Raw genomic sequence first — 10,552 nt, 5'->3', positions numbered from 1 at the left:
AAATGTGTTGGAAACCTTACTTTTCATTCCATCCAGGAAGAGCATACATCAACTGCTAAAACTTCCTTAGCCTGATGAAGGGTTTTTGAACCCAAAACCTTGCTTAAAAATTGTTCTCCAACTATTTAAGTTGGTCTAATAAAAGGTATTAGATTCACACAAAGAACCGTGTCTGCCTTGGAAACTGTAGGAACTTGCAATGAACTGTGGAAGTTCAGTTTTTACTTTAGACAATTCCTGGATAGTACTGCTTTTTCTCAAGGTTTCTAAGGATGGCAGACCAAAGCAGAAAGGCCAGTGAAGTCAACACAAACCACCTCATGAACAGAATTTCTTCCACTTACCATTCATTAGCTAAGCTCAAGTCTGGCTGCAGTAAGTCATGCAAGCCTGAAACCAGAAAACAAATAATAAATGCATTTATCTGTCACTGAGTCAGATAGAGAAAGGCTGGGGTAGGTGGAAAAGGAGAAAGTGGGGCACTAGCCCACCTCTGGGAAGGCAACAACATTCAGTGCTGTTTCCTTCCACAGTTCTTCTATGGCTGTTTCAGGTTGACCTACCGTCTTCCACTGAAGTGTTCCCCAGCAGGATGTACTCTCCATGCCCTCGGGACAGCACTATTGCCAGACTGCAGGCAAGGAAAAACAGGGGGTCTGTGAACAAAGTAACACGTAGCTCCCAAGTATCAAAATCTAAAAGCCTCAGAGAGATGCCACGATCCTCAATAACTTTAGCTCTCTCTTCAGGTATTAAAAAGCAGAAAGTCCCCCAAAGTAATAAGTACAGTAGGATAAACAGGACTGAGTGACTGGGGGTCACTTGGTTTTGTTTTAATTAGAACAATGCAGCAGCATCTCACCGGCATGCATATTAAGCCCCCACACATTTCAAAATAAAGTGTCCCATGGCCATTTTGAAACATAGTAGGGCTTAATATATATGATGGCGAGTTGTTTTAATTAAAATGGCTGTCCAGGAACTGCTCTAATTAAAATGCTGCCCTCCCCCACACCTGAGCACATGTGTAGGCAGCCTGGAGCACCAGCCCTGGGCACAAGAAAGGTAGCTGCCACTGTCAGCCCAGCTACTAGTGCTGCCACAGCTAGCCCAGTTTCTGCCACTGCTGCCACCCAGCACGCAGGCCCTGGTAGTTACACATCTGACTAAGAGTGCCTCAACTCCAGCACATGGGAATAAGGAACCCATGTAAAGCTGAGAGAAACTGTTTCATTCAGATATTTGCTTCCATTTTATTACAAGAGTTAAAAGTATTTTTAGAAAGCTTGAAAAGGAAGAACAAGTTCATCTCAGAACAAAAAAAATATATGATCTACATTTTTTTTCCAACTGGTTTACCAAAAATTTGAAAAAATGGTTCATTTTGCACCTACTTGAATGATTTTTTTGAGGGGGAAGTGCAATACAAGAGAAAGACATAGTTATTCACACAGGTCTTCCCAGGCATCAGGGCCATGAACAAGAAGCTCCCAGCCCAAGACATACATACACTTGCTCACCTGAAAGGTGTATCTCTGATGTGAGTGAAGAAATAATCATTAGTGAGGAAGATAACTCGTTTCTGGAATAAATAAATAAATGACCAAGAAACTTTTAGAAATGCACTGAGCGGGGTTCAGGCCCACACCATCCTACCACACCATGGCAACAACAGGGATTGGGATGTATGTCCTCACAGGCAAGTCTAAGTGTCTGATTAACTTCAGAACTATCTGCAGTCATAGCCCCAAGGCCCTGGGCTTGCAGAGGGGGGTGCAGTGGTCACCAACACCTTAGCTCTAGGATTCCAAGCTGCAGTGCAGAAAATGGGAGAAACCTGCCTTCCCCTTCAGTGTGTGACTAATGCAGAGATTTCCAAGGATATCGCTATTTTTCAGTTTGCACAGCACCAAGCACATTGCCCCAAATGCCACCATGGGCCACAGTGAGCCATCTACATCAACTTTCTAGTTTCTCACTGTTACTGCTTGGCTGGGGTTTCAGTGAGGAGGACTTGCAGGTAGGAGAAGGAGGTCTGAAAGAGCCAAAATGTAGACTGCAGGGTGATTAAAGTCAGGCAGAAGATGGAATTTCCATCCTGTAGGGAATCCTGACACTTCAGCATTTGGTTTTATCCCAAACTGGGATGCTAAGAAAGGATTAGCAAAATATGGATTCAAATCAAAACATTTTGTTTGATACAAATTTTGTTTGGTTGGGGTTTTTTTTTAAACTGACATCCAACTTTAAAAAGATATTCAGATGTTATTTTGGAGCATCAACATTTTTCAAAGCTGACCTTCTACTGTGGAAAACTTTGTTCGAACATTTTCAGCCAACTCTAGTACTGATATTCTGAACATTAGGGTGGTTAAAGTCCTACAGGCTGACTTCAAAACAGAACTAGAGGTCTGATTCCATAGCAGGACCAGAACAAGACCTGCCTCTCTGAAGTTCCTGCAGTGGAAAAAAATGTCTTTGAGCACTCTCCTTTCCTGCTGTCTCTATGTGAAGAAACAATAATCCTCAGCATACTGGAAATCTGCTCTACTGTAATGGGTAGAAATTCCTTTCTATAAGCAGGCAGGGGATGAGCTGGGGAGAGAGAGGGAGAGAGAGAGTCTGTGTGTATGTGGGTAAACATAGGAAATATCTGAAGATCCTGTGCAAAGGCCTGCATGTTCTAAACCACTCAGAGTTCCTTCCAAAAACAGCATTGGAAGTGGGGCAAAGCACACAGGACCTGCTCCTATCAGCTCTCCACTGTGTCCTAGACTGAAACACCCAGCAGATGAGTACAGCAGGGGCTATGGTTAGGGAGCTGGGTAAAGAGATACAGGCAGCAGTGCAGCCTGCTTCATTCATGATGACTGTCCATTCCTCCCAGGATCATGTGAGACTGTGTATGAATGTGCATGTGTACCTCTGTCTGTGTGAAAAAACAGTAATCCTCAGTGGGTGCTCCTATATGTTCATTAAAGTGCCATAGTTACTGTGCATTAAGTTTAGTACTTGGATAACCAAGTATTAAATCAATGTGCAGTAACTGGCGCTACTGCACAGTACCCTAATTGTGCAGTAGCCTAATACTACTGTGCAGTAGCATATTAGCTACTGCGCTACAGTGTTATTAGGCTACTGTGCAGTTAGCAGCTTGTGTAGATGCGCCCAGCATACTGGAAATCCACCTAACACTGTAACAAGCATCAAGGGGACTTGAGGCAAACAGTTCATATTACCAGCTGGTTGCATTAGGAGATCTGGAAATTCATGAGAGCTCAGATTGCTTCATGCAAGATTTACAGATTTGGGTTCTCCACCATGTAACTTAGAGAACTGTAGAAGGAAAACTCCTTTTTTTTGCCTATATCTGGGCACATCTACACATGCATTAATACACTGTAGTTACCATGCATTAAGTTTAGTATCTGTAATAACGCAATGCGTGGTAACCGGTACTACTGTGCAGTAGCACTAGCACACACTTTTTTAGTGATGCTAATGTGCAGTACATTAATTCTACTGCACATTAGCATGGTTTTTGCTGTGACATGCTAATGCACAGCAGAATTAGTCTACTGTGCATTTAGTATCTCATGTAGACACACCCTTTTAGTTTGCCCCTGGCCATTGCTCCTATCACCAGATTCAAACAATGGCTTATGATAGGGAGGTTGTGTGGTTTTGTGGTGGCAAAATATTTCCCTCATGGAAATATAACAGAGAGTAATGTGGCACGCAAAGGCTGATATAACTGGAAACTGGAAATGGGTAAGTAAGAAAAGGATAAGAACAGAAGGAAGAAAGAAAACATGTAGAAAGGGTTGAGAAAGAGCATGGGAAAAAGACAGAAGGGGGAAATGGAGAAGAACATAGGAAAAATAGGTGGAATTGGGAAAACATGGGGGAAGTGGCAAAGCAAAGTGACAGATGGGAATGCATAAACAGAACAGAGAGAAAATGTAGGCAAGGCAAAGAAACAGACCTTTGTGTATTTGTGATGCCCTTAAAAATACTGAACTAAAAAAATTCCTTGGAATGACTCAGAGAAAACTAGATTGTGGGTCTCCGGTAATAGAACAAAGAAAGAGGATAATAGAACCAAGAGCAATAAAAGCAGCCTGGATTTTCGAAGAATAGATCTTGCCTGACAACCATGATTGCTTTTTAGACAGAATAGCAAAGGTAAGGGAGGAAAAGACTAAAGAGCATGCAATGTATCTAGATTTACAGAAAGCATTTGTTACAACTCATGAAATGTTATTCCCCAAAATTAATTAATATTGGCCTGATACGATCAGGTTCATATGGAATGAAGACTGAGGGCAGCAGAGTAAACAAAAAAAAAAGGTAAAGATTAGCGTGTCAGGAGGTGAAGAAATGCAAAATGAGGAACTGCCACCCTCTAGACAAGGGAGCAAACAGTACACTGAGGACAGGAAGAAAAAAATACCAAAGGATGTAAAGACTGAAGTGATGGGCAGAAAATAAGAAGTGGATTCAGTCTTGCAAAATGCAACTTGGAGAAAGTTCATTGGAAATACAGTGACATAACAGGAAGGAGAAAGCAGCAACTGTAGGCAGCTAGTTAGAGAAGAATGACAAATGTGTCATAGCAGCAAAATACAAAATGTAGGACTCCATCTACAGAGATCTCATCATGCTGTGGAACTGGAAAACAATTATTCCCCTATGCAGAGCTGCTCTGCATCAGCACATGGGCTATTGGGACTCATCACTGGACAACCCAGTGCCAGACAGATGTGGACAAGTTAAGCAGCAAATAAAGGAAACAACAATAATGAAAGGGCTGACTGAAATGACTTCTGATGAAAAATGCCAAAGTTCAGAGCCTAGCAATGCAATAACTAGGGTTAGGAAGTCAAGACAACCATCAACCAGTGCTTGAATGGGGTGATGTCTAAGGACAGAAAGGAAAAATTTACATAGGTAAGAGAGTAATAATTACTGCTAATCAGATGAAACAGAGCCACTGCTTGTTCTGGGAAACTGCATCATTTCAACAACAAGTATCATTAAATTGCTGCTGAATGTGATTTAGTTGTAAATCTAGACAAGTACAAACTATGTTCATCAGCAGGTCAGTAAAATAGAGTGCCAAAATGGTGCTACTTCCTACTGTAGGCAAGATCTTGGAAAACGAAAACTTCTTAACAGTGTGATCTGCAGAATTGTTTGTAAAGGAGGAACTGGGTAGAAGTTCAACACCTTGGGACACAGTTCATTACAACTGCTCTGAACAAAGTGCTGGAGGCCACATGCAGGAGGGCTAATTTTTCATTAAGTACAGGGATGGAAAAGAGAACTTAAAATGAAAGTTTGCCAAATTCAAGATTCCACTGGATTTTTCATCACATTTCCCAGAATGTTTAAAAAAAATGTAATAATAAACCTCAAATTTTAACAAAAATAGGAACAAAATATTCATGAAACCTTTCCCCCCTGCTCCCAAATTAGAAATGGCTTTTAACTAGTTCTACTGAATCGCTGTACCTTTTTCATCTCTAAAGTCCTATGCTTTCATGTCTTCTTTTAACTGTAGATGATAACCCCTAAAATCCCTGGACCAAGTACTTCTTAAATGTGTCTGGAGAGACTAATGATTTGGGAAGCATCTCTTAACACTTTTTTCTGAACAAGTTAAATATATATTAACTCCCTTCCCCCTACCCCAACACACACACATACAGAGCATAACAATAAAATCCTTACATAACATGCTAAACCTTAGATCTGTATCCTCCATGGATCCCTGTACCCAGTACTAGAATACACCCAGCATAACTTACTCCTTTATCCACAGGAACCTTCACATCCATAGAGAGGTATCCAGTTTCTCCATTGATCATAGCTGTTCTCAGCTGTGAAAACAAAGAGATTAGCTTTAGTGTTGCTGCCTAAAGGACAGGATTTGGAGTGGTTTATAACTAAGATGGGAGTCTTCTAAAGAGGAATGGCTGGCTCTTCTACTTAAGGCAGAGGACTTGAAGGCAAGAGAACTGCCAAATTATGGTACAAAATTCAATTTGTGATGGTAGGCAAGTCACCTACTTGCAGTAATTGCACAGAGCTTTAAGATCTTCACAGAGGTCATTCAGAACAATCCCAAAGCTCCTTGCAAATGTTAAAACTGATCCATAAACTATGTCTACAAACTACTACTGAAACATTGCATGGCTGCTTCTGGAGTCAAGCGCATCATGTGAGGCAACATGGACAGGGAGAAAGAGACAATCGTATTCAGCTGACTCCAAAAGAGGAGGTTCCATAGGTGGGCTGTAATTTCCTAGGGACTTCCCAATACTGTAAGAAGTTCCAGACAATTTTGAAGTGCTCCTCCTGTGATTTTTCAAGCCAGAGGAGGTTCCTGGTGAGAGGGTTTTGTCCTTCAGTTCAGGGGCATACCAATTGCCATATTTGGGGTCAGGAAGGAATTTTACCCCATGGTTAGACTGGCTCAGACTATGGGTGTTTTTGCCTGCCTCTGTAGCAGGGAGCATGGCCATCTTCCTTGGATTTCTCAAGCTCATTTTAACAACATTGCTGCAGCAGAGCATTGGCTACCTTGGTCCCTCTGCTTTACCTGTGACAGCTTATGTCTTGTGGTTGTGTTTAGGGATGAATGTAGTTTTGCCAATAGGTTAGACAATGAATTTGTATAAGATGGTATGGCGGGGAGTTGGACTTAATGAACTCTGGAGGTCCCTTCCAGCCCTACTTCTTCATGATTCTATGATTCTCTAAATCAGCACAAGGACTTTGGGTTTGCAGATTATCTACAAGGTGGCTCCCCCAGCAGCACCATGCCCCCTAACATCATTCTAGGACACCAGCTCAGTGCTGACTAGGAAAGAAAGTGGGTAACAACTGACTTGCCAACAAAACTTCCTGCAGCTCTTTTGGCAATTCAGGGGTGTTTCCCCTTCAAGAACTGGCCAAGCACAACCCTACTTAGCTTATGACTGCTAAGACCACAGTTCAAGGTGCTGCTGCTACATACTAGCTTGCTTAATAACCCTTTGGAAATTAAACACTGACCAGTAAAACAATTTTTTTCTGGCCAAGAAAATCTCACTCCAAGTCAGAGAAGTTTGGCACATTTCATGGGTGACTGGTGCCTCCTGAGTCTGGGGGGCACCTGCAGAAGCCACTGGCAGCATCAGCAGCAGGGATGGGGCTGGTGAGCACCCACAGGAGCCCATGGTGGCATCAGCAGCAGGATTGGAGCTGGTGAACACACACAGAAGCCACTGGCAGCATTGCCAGCTGGGCTGATGAGCACCCACAGAAGCCACCAGTGGTGTCAGCAGCAGGGATGGCCCTGTCGGGGGGGCGTGTACCCCCTCCTCCCCATGCCCTCCCTACGAGTTGCCTATGGCACATACTATGCTCTAATCCAATTTGGCTTGCCACATTCTTTCTGATTTCTAAGCTGTTCCAATATTTATCTTTCCTCCATACTTTCCCCATCACCCCAAATTTAGGCCACTGCTCTTTGTCCTACAAGGGCAGAGAAAAGTTGTAGGGTGGGATGGGGGTAATGGAATGACAGATGGACAAAGTAAAACATTTCCTTCCCAACACACTTACTGCAGCAACTGAGATAGAGGAAAAGGATAGAAATAAAGATAATGGCAAAATCTGAATCCACATTTTAAGCACTTCTAACCCTGAAGACTGGATATGAGGTTATCATTCCAGTAGCATAACAGTGGACAGAAGGAGGAGCAGGGCACCAGCCCCAGGTAACTAACTTAGAGGGGGCACCAGAAGATTGCCTCCATCCTTGTTAATCTTTGCCATGACAGCTGTGCACAGCTCAGTTGGAGAGACCAGATGGGAGCAGCCCTGGCTAGGGCTGGTTACTTTCTGGCTAGGGAAGCCACATGCTGGGGCACCCCAAGCAGATGAAACCATACTCGTTCTCAGCCCCTACTCTCCTGTGCTTCGTAACCCCACGCAGGGGATTTTTATCCTGGATGCAAAACTCATTAGTTATGCCTCTGTTTGGCTCAATTTATTGCAGAGAAGTGGCTGTGCTCTGAAGTTAGAACCTACATTTTTCCCATAATGCACTCCCTGGAGTTTTGGTTTCTTCTTTATTTAGAAATCTAGACTTATCTGCCTTGAGAAGGACATGCAGCAGGTTCAAATCAAAAACCATTTTTATCTGTATCATTCCACACATTTCATGCACAGGCAGTCCTCGGACTTATGACACAATTGGTTCCTGAAAATTACGTCTTAAGTCGAAGCATTGTAATGTGGAACCAATTTTCTTATAAGAAACAATGTTATAAATGCGGGAATCGTTCCTGAACCAAGGCGTGATACCCTATTTTTATCAAAAATACCCCAGAATTTTGTACTTGATCAATTATAGATGAGTAATATAGCTACATTAATGTATTTATATTGTAAATAGCAATCATATTAATTTGGAAGGACTTCTTTGAGGTGACTTTGCTGGACTTTTTGAAAGGCTCTTGGTTGGACTTTTTGAAGGGTTCTTGGCTGGAGTCTTTTCAGGAGTCTTGGCTGCAGGTTTTTCTGGAATCTTGTCTGCTTTCTTAAAGAAAGTGTCCAAGGAAATTTGGACAGATGCTCTCCAGGGAGATGAGTGACACAGTGAACTTGTTCGCTGGCGTGGCATCACATCGGATCAAGCGTTGTAAAGTTGAAACTGGTGTCATAAAGTTGAAACAGGGTGTCAATTTATAAATGTTGCAAATGTGAGACTTCATAACTCGAAATGCTGTAAGTCGAGGACTGCCTGTATTGTTTACTGGGCAGTAAGGAGGGGACTTGAAATTTCTAAAACAAAACTCTGTCTTTAATAAGAGAAAGAGATACAAAAGTGTTTTGACTGCAGCTAGCCTTCAGGTTTCCAGGAGACTCCTCCAAAATCTTCTCCCTTTTCAAACTCAAACTCCTCTCTCTCTCAAAATCCATGCAGCTTCCTACAGCTTGCCTTTTAACTTGTTGATGATAAGACATCCCTTGCACAAACAGTTGCTAACTTCCTGGAGCTACACCTTAAAGACAAGACCTTCGCTGCCAGCCCATATGTACCTGTTGAACCTCATGTTCCTTCAGCTATGATGGTCTTTGAACTAGTCTTCTACTCCTTGTGTAATTGTTTTTCAGGATTACCTTCATTCTGTTAGATGACATCCTGTTCATTCACTATGTAACTTATATTCCTTGTTTGTTCCAACTTTATCAAGCCAGATGACAACTCAGGATCTAAGTCTCCCTGGTCTTAGCTAGGGGTGTGTGAAGCAGGCCTTATTCAATTCAGATTTGGATTCAGCCCAAATCAGGGACAGTGATTCGATTAATTGATTCAGATCCCCAATTCGATTTGGCTGAATCCAAACCTGAAGCTTCGATGGTGATTCAGAGAATCAGCGATTCGGACATAGACACAGCTGTAAAAGGTCTGCCAGGGAGTTCACAGCAGGCCCCCCCCCCATGCCTCCCCAGCTTGGTGACTGGCCGCAGGGGGAGCCCCGTAGACCCAGGAGGCACCAGTCACTGAGCCACAGCTGGTATGGGGAGGGCCCCCAATGCGCTCCCTGGCAGACCCAGAAGTGGACCGGAAGTGCTCCTGGTCCACTTCTGGGTCTGCTGCCAAGCACGCTGGGGAGTCCCCCACGCTTCTGTGGGACACCCCACGTGCCCCAGCATTGCAGCACTCACAAGCCCCTGCTACCTAGAGGTATGTAGAAAAAATATTTAAAGCTGTGTCTATGTCCAAATCTCTGAATCTTTCTGAATCTCTCTGAATCGATTTGGAGGGTTCCAATTTGATTCAGAGAAATTAAAGGGTCTGCTGATTCAGTTTGGATTCAGAGATTCAGCCACTGAACAAGGCCGAATCTCCACTGAATCGAATCAGGGAACGAAGCTTTGTACAGCCCTAGTTTTAGCTTAACACCAGGTGCTACATGTGAAATTAATGCACATGAATAAATGTGAGCATATATTGCACCAGAGTTTATTGTTCCTGGGCATCACATCTTCATTTGTGCCTGGGAACACAGCATGTTGAGCCAGGTAGGAGCAGCCCCAGCTGGCGGGGGGGTCAGGGGTTCAGCCTGCCAGCTTGGGGCTGCTCCAACCTGGCTCAATGTGCTTCAGAGGAACTGGTGCTCCAGTATGAGGATGTTCCAATATGGGGCTAGACAGCAGGCAGCCCCCCACTGAAACACCCTCGTACCCCAGCCAGACTTATCAGTGTCTATGCCTGTGGTGCTATGCACTAAAGAATGCTGCTGAAGTACAGTGCTTAGATTTACAAGTACTAACCTGTGGTGGAGTTAATTAGTTTCTTGCAGCAGCTGCACATGTAGATGTTGAGACTTTACCGCAGAGCTAATTAGGTAGCTCCGCAGTAAACAGCTCATGTAGATGCGCCCACTGTCATTTAATTTCCACTACTGTCCCAAGTCTTTGGCTGCCTCATAGGAGCTGGTGTCATCGGGAAGGCTTTGGCTTCCATGACCACAGCCCGCTCTTTGGCGAGAGA

General features: G+C 43.5%; 1 protein-coding gene across 2 annotated transcripts in view; it reads right to left on the bottom strand.

Moving 5' to 3' along the window:
* The window catches only part of CACNA2D4 (calcium voltage-gated channel auxiliary subunit alpha2delta 4), a 183,236-nt gene that overhangs the window by 102,956 nt on the left and 69,728 nt on the right, over nt 1-10,552 (bottom strand). For both annotated transcript variants that reach the window (XM_019544560.1, XM_019544561.1), the window contains 4 exons: nt 5,811-5,882; nt 1,521-1,582; nt 564-631; nt 345-390 (listed from right to left, as the gene is read on the bottom strand). In XM_019544560.1, coding sequence (XP_019400105.1) covers nt 345-390; nt 564-631; nt 1,521-1,582; nt 5,811-5,882 — 248 coding nt within the window. The remainder of the gene's footprint in view (nt 1-344; nt 391-563; nt 632-1,520; nt 1,583-5,810; nt 5,883-10,552) is intronic.

This window comes from Crocodylus porosus, unplaced genomic scaffold, assembly GCF_001723895.1.
Source record: "Crocodylus porosus isolate Cpor-Errol unplaced genomic scaffold, CroPor_comp1, whole genome shotgun sequence".
NCBI lineage: Eukaryota > Metazoa > Chordata > Crocodylia > Crocodylidae > Crocodylus > Crocodylus porosus.
Note: the sequence above shows the minus strand (reverse complement) of the source record. Positions and strands in the feature narration are given on the sequence as shown.